At 46.0% G+C, this 18,927-nt stretch overlaps 1 protein-coding gene across 1 annotated transcript; it reads right to left on the bottom strand.

Moving 5' to 3' along the window:
- Positions 1-5,932: 5,932 nt before the first annotated feature.
- FASLG (Fas ligand) lies at positions 5,933-14,648 on the bottom strand. The gene is made up of 4 exons (XM_019647083.1): positions 14,111-14,648; positions 13,482-13,527; positions 8,306-8,362; positions 5,933-7,084 (listed from the first exon to the last, which is right to left on the bottom strand). The coding sequence occupies exons 1-4, from the start codon at positions 14,444-14,446 to the stop codon at positions 6,690-6,692; spliced, it is 834 nt and encodes a 277-aa protein (XP_019502628.1). The 5' UTR covers positions 14,447-14,648; the 3' UTR covers positions 5,933-6,689.
- Between the last annotated feature and the right edge of the window lie 4,279 nt (positions 14,649-18,927).

Genomic DNA, 18,927 nt, shown 5'->3' with positions numbered 1-18,927 from the left:
CACGCATGCGCCCTCAGAAGCACAGCGCTTCGCAGCTGAGGCCGATTGCCTGTAAATGCCCGAGTTGAGGAAGACGGAGGCGTATCTTGTGACTGAGGAGCATCCGCCAAGAGCCTCCGGGCGTCCTCAAGCCCATGAACTTACTGCTTGGATCTGGCTGGACCTCCCCTCTTGGCACTCCGCACCTGTAAATGCAGCCCCCCCACCCCCAAACCGTCATGTGTGTTGCCCCGAAATGCAACTCCTCTGCTATTTCCAAATAAACTCAATTTCTGGGAACTTGGGCTTGCCTCAGTTTACCTCTTTATTTAGGTTGGCAGTTGTCACAGTGACTAGGGGGGTCTACTGGTATTTAAGTACTTGAGGATGCTCAGCTTATTACGGTCTGCATTACGGCCCCACACAATAGTGCATTGTTTTATCCAAAATACCATAAGCAGGCCCATAAACAACTGTCTCCTCTGCCTGGAATGCTCTTTCGCCTAATCTTTGTGTCCCTGGCTCTTGTCGTTTTTAAATGGCACTTCCTCAGAGAGGCTTTCCCTCTACTGTAGCTATCTCGTCTCTATCTTAACACCCTACTTTAATTCTCTACAGTGTTCATCATTATCTGATAATTTATGTGTTTGCTTGTTTATTTTCTACATTAGCACACTACCTCCCTCGGCCCCAACTAGGATATAAGTTGAAAGGCAGCAAGGTACTTACATGTCCTGTTCATCATTCTATCCCCTAAGCGATGCTTGGGGCCAGTAGGTGCTTAATGAGTGTTCGTGGAATGAGTGAAGAATACTGACATTATAAAGGGGGACTATAAGCCTGCTTTAAGTAAGAGTCCTTGGATCAGAAAAACCGGGCCTTGAATCCTGACTCTGCTATCCTGTGACCCTAGAAAGTTACTTAACATCTCTGAAACTAAATCAGTTTTTTTCACTTACAAAATGGAGTTAGTAACCACTGATTTATGGGGTTGTTGTGAGAATTAGTAAACATAAATGTAGGGGGCTTTGCAAAATCATTACAAAAAGGGACTCAATACGTTACAACTCTTAATACTACTTATCTACTTCATGGCTTGGCTTAGGGCAAGAAGTAGTCCTGGGATAAGTATCCTGTTATTTTCAAATGACAAGACATAGTGAGCCACAAGATATGATGAATAGTCTTGGCTGTCAGGCAGAAAAAATATACCTCATATTCACCTCCTTTCAAAATCCCCTCCCCCCACACCCTGACTGCACTCCCACTCCCCTCCCAGAACAAAGCAGTTTTGTCATGTTCTTCAAGAATATTAGGAAGAGAAAATTAGCCGTCCCAGTCGTGCCACCTGGGAACCCAAGAACAGAGTGCTACAGGAAGTAGAAACCATCTCAGCTCCCCTGCATGCATTCTTCTCTTTACCACCCTCCCAGACCCCTGAAGAAGCCTTCAGAATTTCTTAGAAGCCAGAACACAACCCACCAAATAATGCAAAGTAGATGCTGAGGTTTGAGATGCCTTCACTTGTAGCTCAAACTTTAGAGTTCTGTTTAACACCTTTAAACTTCTTTCTCACCATCTGAGTCATGGCTGTTTTTTTTTCTTCTCAATGAGGACTTGGGGTGGGGAGACTAAAATGCATTTCATGTTACTAGAATCTCCAGTTTCTTTAATCTACGGCCTTTTATCTCTGTTACAAAAGTCGAGAATCTCACTTCATGTCTTTAAGACCTTTGTAGCCTCTGGAATCTTTCCCCCTACCCTCTCTTTCAATCAGGAACAACTCTTGGAACCTTCTTGTCCAGAAAATGTGTAACCAGCTTCCTTCCACAGGCCGAAAGGGGTGTTAGGGTGGAGTGTGTGAGAAAACTGAGGCCTCAGCCAAGTGAAACTAGAAGATATTTGCCCAGAGAAACATCCGAGACACCAACAGATGTCATGTCCAATTCTCCAGGGTCCGTTGCAAAGGTTCTTGCTTCGCATATGGTGTCTTCCATGTGTGGACATTTTCAGAGTTCGAGACCATCAAGGCAGTCACTAACTCACATTGTCTTTAAAGTGTTTCACCCACAGCAGGCCAGGGCTATGACATAAGAAGCAAATTTTATCCTTTCTGTGATGAGAAACTGGAGGAGGAGAGGAGGGGAATTCCCCAGCAGTTCACATTCACGTAGGAGGTTGTCCAGGGACAACTCTGGGTTCCATGGAGGGTTTTAGCTCCACTTACGGATAAGAAAGAGCTTCAACATTGTCTTACAAGTCAAATGCTTCAGCATCACCCTACTTAATTATATTTCAGGATTTTTTTAAAAAGGCATCAGAATTTCATGTCACCAGGCTGTGAATATAATGAGCACAGAATATACATATTCAATATATTCAACTGATACTTATGGAGAATCGGACACATGACAACTGCTTTTACATGTATTGGTTCATATATCTTTAAAAAAAACAATAAAAGCAAGAGGCATGTGAGAAAACATCTTAAAGGCTATGGAAATGTAAGATATTTTTATTTTTATAGCTTAACTTTGGAGGTACCGGTTATTCTTATGACCTTCCACTTGTAGTTTTTCTAGTTCTTGCGCTCACCACTTATCAATCACCGCCTCCTCCATCACTCTCTACCACCTCACCTTGCTTAATTTTTCATCATAGCACTTCCTACCACTTATTAGATATTTATTTGCTCCTTCTTTATTACCTATTTACCACCTCTCCATTACAATACAACTCCATAGGGGACATTATATTTCATTGTATCCACAGTACCTAGGGGAGTTTCTGGTACATGACAGACATTAAATAAACACTTGTTGATGAATGAATGGATGGGTGAATGAAAGAGCTTATGCCTCCTTTCAAGTACTAGGGACTTTTGGTGATGCATTTACGGAGATAATTGTGGCAAATTTGGGGGATGATAGTGATACTCAATTTGAGGTGTAACTTACACTATGTATGTCATAGATTATCTCCGTTACCTCCAAACCCTCAGTAAAATTTGTCTATACCCAGCATCTGTGGTAGTGGTGCCTTGAGGGAAATAAAAGCATTCCACAACGGGAACAACAGGAGCCTAGGAGAGCAGCCACTGCCAAAACCCAGGGGACAGCCGGGCAGCCTGCTAGAAGGTGGACTTCTCAAAGCATGAGGTCCTTCCCAGAAAACGTGGTGAGAACACTGGACTTCCCACAGAATGTGAGATTGAGGTTCATGCCGTTCTCTTGAGAAGTAGAAGAAAGGGTGACCCGCTAGGGCTGAAGGAGCCACAGGGCAGGAGAGGAGGGACGCCTGCGCTGCACTTTTCTCTGAAAACGCTAGAAAGTGGGGAAGCGTCTCACAGTGAAGTGGAAGCTTTTGCCAAAGTGTGAAATGCATCGCTGAGGTGATGTTTTCCTACCCCTGAGTGAACTATGAGGGACAGAATACCTACTTAGCTATCTAGATTTTCAGGGCTGGTTGGTTTCTAGATGAATCCCAGAGGTCCCTGGCTATCATGAATAGTTATATTATTTGTGACTGAGGTTCATGTCTGCGTCTGAAGACCTAAGGAACGGGGTTTTGATTCTGCTTTCCTAGGATCACCTCATTCTGCCTCTGGATTATCCAAAACCATGGGAAAGAAAATTAAAAAGTAAAAATGCACCTTTAGAACATCAGAACTTAACGAAACTCCTTTGAAAAAAAGTAATTGAACACGTGAACCACGCTTACCCCCATAAGGAACTCTTCTAGTCTGGCTCAGAGGAGCCCCACTTCTCTCTCCAATTCCCCTCTTTCAATGACTTATTGTTTCAGATTCGTCACTCTCGGAACTATGGTCCTCAGCAAAGCTCTTTTCCTGTTAAGCTGTGGTAAGTCGAAACCTACTTCAGAGAAGATAAACTCACCACTCTGGGGGGGCTTTAAAAAAAACATGGTTTTGTGTGTTTTTAGTTGTCTGAAAAGAAAGAAAACCTCAACCTATTGAACTAGGAATAACCCTTCTTTTTTTTTAAGTGCTCTACTTTGGCTGTAGCATTTCATAAAGGAGCTACGAAATTAAAAATGTGCCCATTTTTAATGAGCACATTCAAAAGTTTTGTGTTTTTTACTTTTCTTATGTTTCTACTGAGGTAAGGAAAACTAACTCGGGATCCTAAAGAAACTGTTAACATCTTCCCTGGAACCAGTACTTAGAGCAGAGTAAGCTATGACTCCGTCTTCAGAAAATGTCAAAGATATCTTAGTAGAGTTCAGACTTAGAGGGATCAAAATGCCAATAATACTACTACTAGCTTATGACATCAGGTCACCTCAGGATGATCTGAAGCCATTTCCATTTCCTCTTTGCTCAGGTACCATTATCTAGAAGGGTCCATTGACACATACACGAGGTCAGAAAATTAAGGTCACGAACTCATCCTAGAAAAAGTGCCCCATACTTCATTGCTGAATACCATTATGGTCATCTTTGAAGTACTCCCCTTGGGAAGCTATGCACCAATGCCAGTGCCTAGTCCACCCTTCAAAGCAATTTTGGAACTCTTTTTCTGCAATGGCCATCAGAGCTGTCATCATACTACCCTTGATGTACTGAATGTCATCAAAATGACATTCAGTATTTCCTTTATCTTTTGGTAAATGAAGAAGTCATTGGGGACCAGATCAGGTAAGTAGGGCCGGTGTTCCAATACAGTTATTTGTTTACTGGCTAAGAACTCCCTCACAGACAGTGCTATGTGAGTTGGTGCATTGTCGTGATGCAAGAGCCATGAATTGTTGGTGAAAAGTTCAGGTCGTCTAACTTTTTTACGCAGTCTTTTCAGCACTTCCAAATAGTAAACTTGGTTAGCGTTTGTCCAGTTGGTACAAATTCATAATGAATAATCCCTCTGATATCGAAAAAGGTTAGCAACCTCTGCAACAAGTTCATGAACTTAATTGTCAGACCTCATATACCAGGGGTGCCAAAAAAAATGTATACATATGACTTGTATTCATCTTTTGTTATCAGTATATATTGAGTATTACAACTTTAATACAATTTTTTTTCCTTTCTTGAAATGTGTATACTGTTTTTGGCACCCTCTGTACATATTTGGAGAGAAAATGTTGGGGCAATTAAGCTGCAATAAAAGGAGATGATGTTGTGAAAATAAGATGTCTGAGATCAAATTCCAAAGGAGGTATGGTAATTTTTACCTCCTTTGTTATGCACCAAAGTCCAGCGGGAGGTAATGAGTGGTTGAAGAAAATGGGAAAATGTCTTTGTAAGTGACCCCGGTGAGAATGCAAGAAAACAGGTGTTGGATGGATCCCTTGGATCAGTGGCTTCTATGGGAGAATGAAGGGCTTTCATAGACTGGCTTACTAATAATGGTAGATCCCATTTTTGACATATTACTATGTGTCAGATACTTTATGTACATATTAGCCCTTTCTGCCCAAGAGTGGTCAAGTGATCTGCACAGCAATTGTACAGTTAGTAAGTGAAGGAACAAAGATTCAAAATCAGATTTTCAGCCAAAGTCTGTGCCCTTTCCGGTATGCCATGACTCTGCCTTTAGGAAAAGATGAGTTGTCCTCAAATCTATGGGAAGTTGGGTGAGTTTAACACTAGCAATAGTACTGTTCATGGAAACTGTGGATAATGGGAGATGGAGAGGAAAGAGACCATAGCGTGAAAAGGAAAGAAGGCCCGACAAAGACGGAGAGGTTTGCTTCACAGCTCTCCTCACCCAGCAAACGCTCCTTAAAGTGGCCTTAGGTCATAATGAATGAAGAAGCCATGGAAGAAAGAAATAATTAGGAAAAAAAAAAAATCTTAGTGATTCTTAAAAAGTACATTCGTAATGTTTATCTGTATTCTAAAATATAGTTTTTATTACATATATTCTTTTCTTTAAAAATGCACAAAATGTATATAAATACCAGTTATATTATAGGAAAACAGCATTGCTAGCTGACAAAAGAGTTCTGAGGACTGTTAGAGTTGGTTGCCAAGAACCATTCAAAATCTACCACCAAATGCACCCCATATTTTCCTAACACGTTCTTCACCATTTCCGCATCCTCTCTACTTAATGTAACTCTTCTAGTCACACACACACACACACACACCCTCTACAATTGCACTGGAAATATACATGCTGTATAGGGAATGGACTGAGTCCCCCAAAGACCTCCGTTGCTTCTCTGGTAGCATCGCCTGGCAGTTCAGGCTATGGATTTAGAAGTAAAGCAGCTGCCAATGGGACACTGGCCACTTCGTCTCTGTAGCTTATCATGCAAGCTTCCTCGTTCGCCATCCCTTACACACTCATGTCACATCCATATATCTGAAAGACAGCCTCCCCTGAGGTAGACAGTAGACCCACCCCAAGAGGTGGTGAGTTCAAAGAGGTGTTCTTTTCAACGTGCCAAACACTCTTGGCCTCTGCAGATGAATGCAGGACCTCCCGGCAGTTGCTTTTCCCGGAGTCTGCATCTTGACCTGGCAGCCCACAGGGTTATGTCCATCAGTTATACTCCTCATCCTGTCTGGCTCATGGGCCTTAGGTGAGATGAGGAACTGCAGGCCTACCGGACCCTGAGGTCTCAATCTCAAGGTCCTCAGAGCTTACATCTTCTCACTTGACCTCGGGTGGGCCTAAGTAGACCCTCCTCCAAGACAACATTCTCAGTGCCTGTCACATAATGGAGACAACCCCAAAGTGCTTTCCTCAGAGCTTATATAAGCCAAAAAATGTCTTAGATTCCTCAAAATTGACCAGAGAGAGCGCAGACACATTGACATATAAATGGTCAGCAGTGGTGAGGTTGAACACGGCCCCCAGGTAGCTGCTGCGGGCCCACATCCGGCCAGCAGTGCAGTAGTCCATCATCTTCCCCTCCATGAGCACCAGGTCCTCAGGATACTTAGAGTTCCTCACATAGACCCTGTGGCTCAAGGGCTGGTTGTTGCAGGACTGACCCCGGAAGTACACTTTGGAATACACGAAGTAGGGCCCAGTGTCATTGATCACAAGGCCGCCCTTCTTATACTTCACGCCGGAGACCAGGGCAATGCCATAGGTGTCTTCCCATTCCAGAGGGATGGCTCTTGAGTTGGGCTTCCCTGCAACCAAATCAGAAAGGAGCGTTCAGCCAGCAACCCTCTCGCGCCCAACCCACGAGGCGTCCGACGCAAAAGGGTGGGTCCTTCCTTTTGAGCAAATGTTTTTTTCCCTTCAACGCCTTCATCAGATTGCCTGCCTCGATTTTATCATCCACACAACTGGACAGTAATATATACCCTTAATCCAGTCCAGGGAAGACTTATTGTCTAGATGGTTTTAGCTTTCCAGAACAAAGGTTCTATGATCTTCAGAACTAGCACCAAAACAACTAGGCTTTGAGGTCACTCCATGAGGGGAAGAGCCAAATCCAAGGAACTCTGAAGTTCTACAGTTGGAAAGGACTCCAGGGATCATCTGGTCCAACTCCTCGCCTTCAGTCCCCCAGTTTGGGCTAAAATCCCCTTTCCTTTGTATCCTCACACCATAAGCAGAGAACACTGTCCAATACTGAAATGATGACGTGTAGACCTGTCTTTCTCTATTAGATTTTAAGCTCCTTGAAGGCAGGAACCATGTGTGATTTATCACCATGTCCCCAAGGCTGGGCACACACACACACACACACACACACACACACACACACACACACTCACATATGTGTTCTATAGATGTCTGTCGATCCAACCTGGGTCATTCTACAGCCTCTGCCGAAATAATTCTAGGGACCATGGCACACGGGCGGGACTCTACTTTCTGTGACACTTATCCACTTGTCAGGTGTTCCTGGACTTCAGATAGGGAGTGACCCTACCATGTTGCTACCACTTGACTGCATGGAACGACCACCTGCTGACAGCCCACTAATGCCAGGACGGGGCCTCTCCATTCACTCCTAGTTCCACTCTTGGACAAAGCTGAGAGTAGTTCTTCCAAAAAAACAGGGAAGCACTAACTAAAATAGCTTATCATTTCCCACCTCCCCAAGCTCTCACCCTGTGGACCTACACCCCAAGTCCCCTAAGATTCTTTGGAATGATGAAAAACGTGAGCTCCTGGCGGGTGGGGATTATGTCATAATGTCTCCATTTCCACAGCTTAGAGCTGGGCCTCACCCAGTGTGGGGTCTTGCTATGTGTGTGAGTTTGACCTGGTGAGAAAGACATAACCACTTGGGTTTCAAATCACCAGCTCCCCCAGATCCCAGTAACAGACAGACACTGACCAGTGGTTCTGTTTCTACAAAAGGCGCCCAGCCCCACCTGCACCTTCCACATACACACCTGTTAAGTGGGCCAATTTCCTCAGCTCCTTTTTTTCAGGGGATGGACTGGGGTGACCTGTAATACAGAGAGATGAAAGATTATACGTAAAAATGAGATACCAACTATTCTTTAGGTCAGACTCTAAACAGGACATTTACATAAAAGAGATTCTTTTAAAGCATAAACAGCAGCAGTCTAACATATACTCATCATGCAAATCCAAACTGTGAACCTCACAGCTGCCTGTATTTCAGAGAGGTGAAAAATAAACCCAATTAACCCTGTCATAGGTATACATTATAACGTTACAATAAAACAACGGAAAGGTTGGTTTATAAAGAGCTGTCCTATCAGTTACTGCGTTTAGAACCAGCCACAACACTGTGAGGTAGAGATTATGGTCCCACCTCACAGGTAGCAAAATGAGCTTAGAAGTTGCGTGGCTTGTCCAAGAAGACTCAGCTACTCAGTGTCAGAGTGGGACGCCCCCACATTCAGGTCTCCTGACTCCAAATCCAAGGCCCCTTTTGGTCTGGCTCGGCTATCCCTAGGACTCTCAGGACAGAGGCTGAAGACGACTTCTAACACATCTCCTGACCACGAGGTCCTCGCCCAGTGGCATCCTACCATCTGCCCCAAATTAATGATCCTGAGGTCTCAAGCACCTCGAATGGCTCCTCCTTGGGCATGTAACTGAGTACATTTCCCCTAGCACATGATCTCCGCCTCTGTCCAGCCTTATCTCCTCCATCACTCGCAAGGGACTCTGCACACACCCAGGGGTCTGGTCTGACCTGAATGTGCCTGGCTTCCCTGCCTCTGTGCCCTCACTCATGCTGTTCCTTCTGCCTGGAACAGCCTCCCAGATGATCTTGGCGTCAAATTCCTATCAACTCTACAAATACCACCGGAAATACCTCTGTGTTTGAGAAACCCTCCCAAGCCTTTTTCATCAAATACGATTTCTCCCTTCTTTGAAATCCAGAATCACTCTCTCTTCACCTCCCTTGTCAATTCGGACTCTCGTTTTCTGTAGTAACTGTATAAGTTGCCTTATCTTGCCAAATAAATGGCAAATTCCTTACTACATGTTCAACCCACCAATGTTTAGCTCAGTTTCTAACATGACCAGTAAATGGGTTGCTAAATTAAATGGAAGGACTTAAAATAGGCAATAGTTCTCACTACTTCTCTGAGTTCAAATATTTAACCAAATAGGGCTACCACTTAGCTAATGAGTTGAGCTGAGACATTCTAGAAAGATCCATAGAATGGCCATTGTCCACAGCAGGCCCAGTATGATTAACCTACAAAACTCACATCACCCAAGCCATCATTACCTCTGGAGCCACCCGAGACCATCACCCACCATGAATGAGGGGTTAATGAACAGAAAAGCAAAACCGAGCCCCGTCTGCATTCCTACACCACAAGCCATCTGTGCAGCTGATCTGGCATTCAGCCATGTTCTGACAGGAAATAGCACAGAGCACCACATGTCATGTATCTTTATATCCCTCACAGAACTGTGTACCATGTGATTCTCATGGAAGGCACTCAATAAAAAATATCTGCCAGGTAAATGCTGGAATAAAGAAGCTAGAGGTATGCCCTACACCTTGGTGAGGACTGTTTCCTGCCCCAGGGTCTTTGCACATGCCACCCCAGGCCTGGAATGCTTTTTCCTATCCTCCCCTCACACAGACCCCCCCGAGGGCGAGCCCCTTGTCTGTCTCAGTCTCAGTGCTCACCCCGGCCCCAANCTTAATACAGTTCCTCATGTTGTGGTGACCCCCAACCATAAAATTATTTTCGTTGCTACTCTATAACTGTAATTTTGCTACTGTTATGAATCGTAATGTACATATCTTTTTGTTTTCGATGGTCTTAGGTGACCCCTGGGAAAGGGTCGTTTGACCTCCAAAGGGGACGCGACCCACAGGTTGAGAACCGCTGCTGTAGCCTTTCTCCTCATCACCGCTGTCCTCTCGTCCCTCAGATTCTCAGGTGCTTTTAGACTGCCTTTCACCAATAATTCCCCTCCCCCAACATACACCCTGAATTCCAAGCCAAGTTCCTCCTTCTCACTTGCAAAGTCCCCCCACCACCACCACCACCACCAGGACCAACCCCAATATGCTTCCTGTCTCCACGCGCCTCCTGTGTTAAAAGGTCTACCTGCCTCCAAAGCCACATTCTCCACCACAAGCTGCTCTTACCTTCTTCCAGGCACTTATAGTCCAGGCACTGAGGCCTCTCAGAGTCCAACCCCCTCTCCCTCCAACCCCCACCACAAGGCAGGCAACCCAGGTGTTGTCACTTGTTCTAATGACAGAAAAGGAAACGGGCCCAGCCAAGGCTGTGTCCTTCCACGACAGGAGCTCCTGAACCAGCCCACACCTCAACTCCGGGGGCTCCTGCCTCCCAGACCTCACTGCGCCTCACTCTGGGTGGGGACCCCAGGCTGCGTGGCATGTGATTTCCCCCCCACTTCCTGGGCATCTCGCCGTCATTCCAGCCTATTCCTCGGTTTGTTCCCTTCATTCAGTTAACCCTCTTATCTTATTCTAATTGCCTGGTTTGGCCCAATGTCCCCAAGGTAGGCCTGGGGTGTCCTCTGCCCACAAAGTTCTTTCTTCTTCCTGGTGAACTCTTCCTTCCAAAGCCACCCTACAGCTCAGACACCCACTGTCTTGTGAAGCCTTATGAGGTTAAATATTCCCATGGGCAGATATGGAGACTGACGCTCAGAAAGTTTAAATCATTTTTCCAAGGTTACACACAAAATTAGTAAATGGCAGAGCCTGAATTCAAACCCAGGCTGTTCAGCTCCAGGGCCCAGAACACACCGCCATCCAGGAGTGGAATCTTGCTCCCCTATCTCCAAGTCCCTGCCCATTTGTCCCGTCCTCTTATACTTGGGTCCTGCTTTGCTGGCTGCTGTCTCCCCAAAGCCTGCCTCCAGCCCCAGACTCTCTTCCCTGTGCCCCGGCCCCAGCACCTGCTTGAGTCCCCTGATGCAGCCCCCTGACAAATGCTTCACCAGCCTACCCAGGCACCTCCCTGGCTGTCTGCTATCCCACACCTCATGACCATGGAGGCCAGTCTGCCTGTCCTCTTATTGGCAGCTTCAGAAACCCGCCCCCATCACCGCTGCAGAGGTTAACCTTTGCATACCGCTATCTGGTCTACCCTTCCCCTGTCTAAACAGGCTTTAACATGCACTGAGACACCTGAGTGTATCCCCAGGACGTGACTGGTACTGTCCACGTCAGTGCCCGCTTTGCAGATACCTGACCCACAGGTGGCCCGATCCCATGGGGCACTCCATCCTTGCATATCTCATCTCTCACGGATCAAGGTCACTGGATTATAAAGAAAGGGAGCTCTCCCCCTGGGCTGGCACTGCTCGGGCTCGCATCCTCCAAGGATGGGGCGTCCAGCTGAGGAAGCAAAGGTCCTGGGGTTCCTTCACCTGGCAGCTCTGCACCTCCCAGATTCCTGTACAGCAAGCACTTCTCTCGCACCAGCGTCCTGGGGTGTGTGTGTGTGTGTGTGTGTGTGTGTGTGTGTGTGTGTGTGTCCTTCTTCAAAGGTCCTGCTCATTCTCCCTGGGCTCAGGTTAACGGCACCATGTGATAAAAGGGGCTGCAGAGGGTCAGGGCAGAGAATAAAAACACAGATAAGGACCCTGTAACCGTGGTCCCTGAGGCCGTTTCATTCTAGACACTCCTTCAGTTGGCTCTGTTTCAGCTCCAGCTCCACAGAGTAAGGCGTGGGGAGCAGTGGGGTGGGAGGGATACTGAGGAAGTGGTCAGAGGGTGGCAGGAAGCACTTCATTTCACAGAAGGCCTTGGGGACAGAAGCTGAGTGTCATGACCTCGCCACTCAGAAATCTCTTCTCCTGCCCAAGAGCCCCTTTCTCTAGTTCACAGACGTGTATTTTCTGTTCTCCGTTTTTTTACATCTTCCGGAATTTACGGACTGTTTTCACTCCTGGAGCGAGATCCCTGTGTTCACAGTCGTGGGACTTGGAACTAAAATTCATCTTAGCGCTCAGTCATCTGTTCGTTCGCTCATTCATGCATTCATTCATGCATTGATTCTGCATCTACCATGCGTCCCTGTGTCAGGCATGGCCCTGCCCTGAGTTTCAACACTGTATGGTCGTCCAGTATAACATCCTCATGGTCCAGTTGGAAATCTGAGATGAAAGACCTTCCCAAACTCTACAGATCATCTCAGCTGCAGCATCTTGTTTCCATCAACGCAAGATCTCAGAGTGATCACCTGTTGTATACATTAAGCGCAGAGGTTTCTTGTGCATTCGTGTCTCTCTCTTTCCCTCCCTCATGTCCTCTGAGCTTCGGGCATGCAGGGGGCGTCTGCTCATGACTGGTGGGCAGCTTCATGTCACAAGGTCAGTGTCCGCTTGACAGTTGATTGAATGTGACCCAAAAACGACACGTAGTCCACACTGGATCTGAAGAGATCCACGACCTAGGGACATCTCTTGTCCAAAAAGAAGGGTGGAATGTTATTGTCTCACACACTCCTTGAATCAAGCAGGAAGGTTGTTTTGATTTAATCCTTATGGTGTCTAAGTTTTGCCATCTACAAATCTGGGGAAGGTGCAACCCAGAAGACTGTGGTTTTTGAGTGTTAGCTAAAACCAAGTACTTTAGAATGGGGACCCTACACGAGAGAAAGCATGTACTCCAAAACCTGAGACCCAGAAAACACTGAGTCCCTCAGGCTCTCCCANTGAGGAATCTCTTAGAGAGTGTAAAGAGGGAGAGGCCTTCCCTAGAAATATCTCTCTCTGCCTTCACTCTCCCTTCTCCTAAGGACTTACAGCCGTTACCCTGTGCATGGGAACTAGGAGACTGGAGGAAGGGGCCTGGCCTGGGGCCAGCTGCTCGGGGGCAAGGGTCCAAGGGTGGACGTGTGTGTGTCTCTTCCCAAAGGCAAGTGGAAATTTTTTGAATGCTGTGCAGTACCCAGATACGCTGATTTAGAACAATTAAATTCACTTCCTAGATCAGGGCAGTGCAAGGAACCCAAATGACCAGAGATTCCAAATCAGCCAGTATGTATATGCCTGCGAATGGATGCAATTCCAGCCTTCCCCTCGTGTGGTTCAGCTCTGAGGGCTATCTTTGGAAACTCAACCGACATGCATAAAAGCACTCACCTATATGCTTCTCCAGAGATGATGCTATATGTCTTTGGCTGGTGGACTGGCAAAAAAGAAAAAGACACGTGATAAATACGAAGTTCTTTAAGCCAAAGAGGCAGAATTGTCAAATAAACCCAGCCCCAGAAAGGGACTCTAACTACCTCAGAACCTCTTCTGACTCTGACTTTGGCCAAGCCGTGGTGCCTCCCCACGCCTCAGCTTTTTGATTTTTGAATAGTTCCAATATTTTTAAGCATTTTCAAAAAATAAATAAATAAATTAGATTTGGCCATTGGAACAGATGCACTTCTACACAAGACTCCAAGCTCCTTTTCTTTCTTGGCTCACTAAATACATGGCTCCACTGGCTGACTTGCCAAAGGACAGAGGGAGATCTGTCCCTGCCAGCCCTATTGTGACCCCCTAACCCTTTCTTTCCCCAACAGAAAACACTCCTTTCATCCTGGGAGCTGCCTGCAATTCTCTGTCGAATGGAATGACTAGAATCGTCTTATTTCTAAGACAGGAAGAAAGACTTAGAAAGCACTTTGCAAGACGGTGGTCCATGTGGACCCCTCCACAGTGACAGAGCTGTGTGCCCCCTCCCCCCCAGCCCCGGGGCACAGAATCCACAGCCAGCTTACCTCTCTGAGCTCAGCCAGCTCCTTCTGTAGGTGGAACAGCTGAAACATCCCCAGCCCCAATCCAACCAGGGCCACCAGCACCATGAAAAACATCAGAAGGAGACACAGGCCTGTGCTGTGGCCCCTTTGCTTCTTCAGAGGTGGCAATGGCAGTGGTGGCAACGGCAATGGGGGCGGCGGTGGCGGCGGCGGTGGTGGTGGTGGCCTCCTTTGACCAGGCCTTCTAGGCACCGAGGACGGACATGGGAGGACTGACCCTGGAGGGGCCCAGGGAGAGCTGGCACTGCTGTCCACCCAGTAGATCTGGGGGTATGGGTAGTTCAAGGGCTGCTGCATGGCAGCCGGTGCCTCGGGCTGCCTCCGGCAAAAGTGTTCCTTCTCGATCCTGGGGAGTGCCGGGGATCAAGGAAGGGACCTCTGCTGCTGACTGCCCAAGGGAGGGGAAGCCGGCTCCGTCTTTATAGAGTTTCCATAGCCCAGGGAAACACCTTTCGTTCTCTCTTTCGTTCTCTTATTCTACTTCTCAGAGAGACACCCACTCACTTTGTATCTGAAGGTGAGAAGCCTCAAGAAGCTCGGTGCAAAGCCCAGGAAGTTTCCACCCACAATTTTCTGATGAAAGCCTTCAGAGCCCCAATAGCTGCTCGTGCTACCTGAAAGGCTGGTGAGATAGGCTCATCTCTTTGGCCCTGCGAGAGTGCACTGGGTGCACCCCTCTGTTGGCTTTGGCCACTGCCTCGCTATGGCGACCATGGCCATGAGACACGTTCAGGCACTGAGGAGCAAGATCATGGAGTTGTGGCCATAGTCATCACTTCCACATCTTCCCTTTTGCATGAGGGAGTCATCCCCCTGCTGCCATCCCCTCCCCACACCCTGACTTTGCAAAGTACCGTAATTTGCAGGTTAAATACCTGCCCCGCCCACTCTGCAAAGATTAGATTAGAGATTGTAAAGCAGTGGCCCATCTGCCTTGGGGAACCCACAGGCCTGCTCCGTGCCTCACAATGTTTTTTTCTTTGCCTCGGTCGTCCTCTTTTAAAATTGGGATAGTTCACATTAAAAATGTGTGCTTCTATTCTGTTTGGAAACATTAGAATATTGGACACCCTTGAGGCCATATGTGAGAGCCCAATCAGCTGGAGCTGGGCAGCAGCTGCCCCCAGCGATGAGACACAGGTGCTCCAGGCTGCCCCGCCTGCACCACCCTCCACTGTGCATCACACAGCACCTCACGTGGGCAATGCCTTCCCGGTCCCGTAGGCATTTCTGTTTGCAGCCACTGTTAAGGTTATCAGGGGACATGCATGGTGACCAGTTAAATTTTAATTTAGATAAACAATAAATAATTTTTAGAATAGGTATAGCCTAAATATTACATGGAATATACTAAAAATATTATTCATTGTTTATGCGAAGTTCAGATTTAACTGATTGTCCTATTTGTTTGTTGTTGTTGTTTTATTAAAGATGGCAACTCTACCTGGACTGACCCCACCCTTCCCCTCTAGCCCCAGATGCAATTTATACCGGTAACTTCCAAGCGCTCAGCTCCACTCTCCCATATAAACCTCCCATAAATCCCTACCTTTCCATTTTATTGGAGGGCTCTACTTTGCAAATTTCAACCGTTTCTGTATCATGCTTTGGCTATGATACAGTGACTATCCTTCTGGCTCTTCACTTGTACCAAACCAACCCCAGACATATTTCCCTGCCACATTCTGCCCGCCCCACCCCTGTCCCACTCCCAACACAACCTGTTTCACCCAAGGTCACTCTTTCTGGTGACAACTTCCACTCCTCGCTCTTCCTCTCCCCCAGCATTTACTAGTCTTCCAGGACTGTAGATTTCACCCGAGACACGTTACTCCCACCACACCTTCTCCACTCCCATTTTTCCTACTGCTATTGCCTGAGGTCAGGCTTTCATTATTTCTCACCCGAAATATTGCAACGGCGCCCTAACTGGCCTCTCTATCGCCAGCTTTTCCCAAGGCCAAGTTGCCTCACAAAATGCTGCAAGGATGTTTTTAAAAACAAATCTAATCATCTCACTTCTTTGCCGAAACCTTGTGTTGGAAGGTTTGACGACAGGAGTCCAGGTTCTGTAGCGTGAAACACGAGCTTCCTTATAGCCCGACTCCAACAGCGGGCACTGGCTCCTCTCCAGACACTTCTGCCCACGCCCTATTCTCCCCTCACACAAGTGAGAGAAGCATGAGACCAGATTGACTGTACAATGTTCTCCCTGTATTTTAGAGTTTTTACAGATTTAACGTGCATTTGAACTCACTTATGGCTTTATTCGTAGTTATGAAAAATGGTCAGTTTAAAGGTAACAAGTAATAATCTGGAAATATAATTTTAAGAATTCCACCATCCGTGCAACAAGAAAAACAGAAGGTAAAGAAAAAAACCAACCTTGAAGTATCTTGAAATAACTCTAACACATATTACGCAGCACCATATTTTTTAAACTATAAAGATTTTACTGAAAATGGCAAAGATTCAAATAAATGGAAAACTCGCCCACCATCTTAGATAGGGAGGACAGAAAGAGAGTGTGGCATGATGGGTAGGGGTGTGTGGCTCTGGAGTTAAACTGCCTGGGTTCAAATTCCAGCTTCCCAACTTAGTCCAGTGTGGCCTGGACAGGTCACTTTCCAACTTCTGTGCCACAGTTTTCTAATCTATACAAATGCGCACGATCACAACGGTACCCATTTCAGAGTGCATTGTGAAGATTAAATGCGTCAAAGCATTTGATACACTTAAGACAGTCCCCAGCATCAAAGCAAGCACTGAACAGATGCTGNGCCTGGAATGCTTTTTCCTATCCTCCCCTCACACAGACCCCCCCGAGGGCGAGCCCCTTGTCTGTCTCAGTCTCAGTGCTCACCCCGGCCCCAACACCCAGGCTGACACATAGAAAGCGCTCCAAGAACCTTTGTAAATGAATAAAAGATTTCATGAGTTGACTGAAAAAAACAGAAAATGAAAAAGAAGCACATATGAAAGTTTAAATAATCTGTAATAGCACCTCCCAGAGAAAAATCACTGTTCATGTGTTGAAGTATAAAAATCCTTTTAGTTCTTTACTAAGAATATAAAAATATGCATATATATGGGTATAGTCAATATTAAACCAAACATACTGCTTTATAACTTGTTTTTGCTTATCTGGCACTATGGAATGCACAACCTCCATGGCAGTAAATGTCCTTCTAATTCATGGTTTTTAGTTGCTGCATGTTAGGCTCTCATCTGAATACAACATAGTGTATTTAACAAATCTCCTAGTAAAAGACATTTATGTTTCTTCTGAATTGTTTATTATAAACAGCCTGATAAGGAAGTGATGAACATCCTTACATATAAATTTTCAGGCACATCTCTGGTTATTTTCTTAAATTCTTAGTGATGAGATTACAAGGTAAATGAACAGTTTTAAAACTTTGATATCTTTTTCCAAACTGTTCTTCAGAAAAGGTTCAGCAATTTACATGACCACTGGCTGTGAACTTAGTGTTTAAGCAGGACCTTTTCTCTCACATTTTTGCCAATCTGGGCTTTTTGTTTGTTTGTTTTAACCTTTACTAATTTGATAAATGGAAGTGGGTATTCCTTGCCTTAATTTGCATCTCTTATCTATTTGCAAAGTTGCTCATTTGATTTCCGTGTGATAATTCACCAATTTCTGGTCGATCTGGGTTGATCTGGAGAAGATAATTGTGTTTTGGGGTTGGCAGACCTGACTCATCTGTTTGCTTGACTTTTAATCACTAAAATGATTCCAGAATGTGGGTGAAGATGAGTAATTAGGTCCCTGTTTCACCAGCCACATTCCACTGATTTTCAAAGCCGTTTTAGTTTAGAAGCCTTCCAGAGGCTTTATTTTTCTAACAACTATTTCTACTCTGCTTGTGTACATCTGGACTTCCTAACACTGAAGGACTCAGACCCAGAACCGGGGACCAGAGCATTCTAAGGCGGGCGTCTCCAGGAGCTTACATTGAAGGGCAGCAGGGAGAGTTGGGTCACCTGTACTAATGGCCAGTGCTGCCTGCTGCTTTGTTTTCGGTTCCTAAGGGTGAGATTTACTTATTGTCTTTGCGGGGCGTCTTGCTTGTCTTCTTTGTTCCTCGTTCTGTGATCATCACAGAGAGATGGGAGTTGCCTTATCTCATGAGGCATCAGTCCATACACCGGAGAGCCCTAGAGGTGAGGAGGCACCAAGAGCCTGTGTTCCTTGTCGCCCCAGGTCCACACCAGCGCTCTTGGGCAAATCACCTAACCTGTCTGGTATTTTGTTTCTCTTCTGAAGAATAAGATGACTGGACCAGATCCTCTCCAAGCTCCTTTCTAACTCTCAGCAAATCTAAACGTCAGTGAATCTTAGTTTAATGAACCGGAGGGTATCCTAAATCTATCTGTCCACAGTTTCCAAAACTATGTCCTGAAGTTTGATGAGGTCAATGCTCAACATTTTTATCCTCTCCTTGTCCTAGGTCTCATACAAAGGATTTTCCTTCATTGCTAAAAGTAGCTCGCGATTGCCTCTGTGTGTAAAGCTGGAGTACCCTTCGCATAACGGCTGGAGTCTTCCCCCATCCTCCTCGTGATGGCAAAAGAACCATCCTGGTGTGGATGACTAACTTCACACTTCTTAAAAAGCTTTTAAACATATCCTATAAAATATATTTGTAAAAGCTTGGCTCTTGAGGAATCTCTTAGAGAGTGTAAAGAGGGAGAGGCCTTCCCTAGAAATATCTCTCTCTGCCTTCACTCTCCCTTCTCCTAAGGACTTACAGCCG

Source organism: Hipposideros armiger, unplaced genomic scaffold, assembly GCF_001890085.2.
Source record: "Hipposideros armiger isolate ML-2016 unplaced genomic scaffold, ASM189008v1 scaffold_6, whole genome shotgun sequence".
Classification (NCBI taxonomy): Eukaryota; Metazoa; Chordata; class Mammalia; order Chiroptera; family Hipposideridae; genus Hipposideros; species Hipposideros armiger.
Note: the sequence above shows the minus strand (reverse complement) of the source record. Positions and strands in the feature narration are given on the sequence as shown.

Bases quoted from the DNA above. Each gene is read 5' to 3' on its own strand.
- FASLG (XM_019647083.1), bottom strand. From the start codon at position 14,446: ATGCAGCAGCCCTTGAACTACCCATACCCCCAGATCTACTGGGTGGAC. The intron at 13,528-14,110 runs GTAAGCTGGCTG...CTTTTTTGCCAG, and splicing joins AGCTGGCTGAGCTCAGAGAG to TCCACCAGCCAAAGACATAT. The intron at 7,085-8,305 runs GTGTGTATGTGG...ATTTGGTTGCAG, and splicing joins GAAATTGGCCCACTTAACAG to GGAAGCCCAACTCAAGAGCC.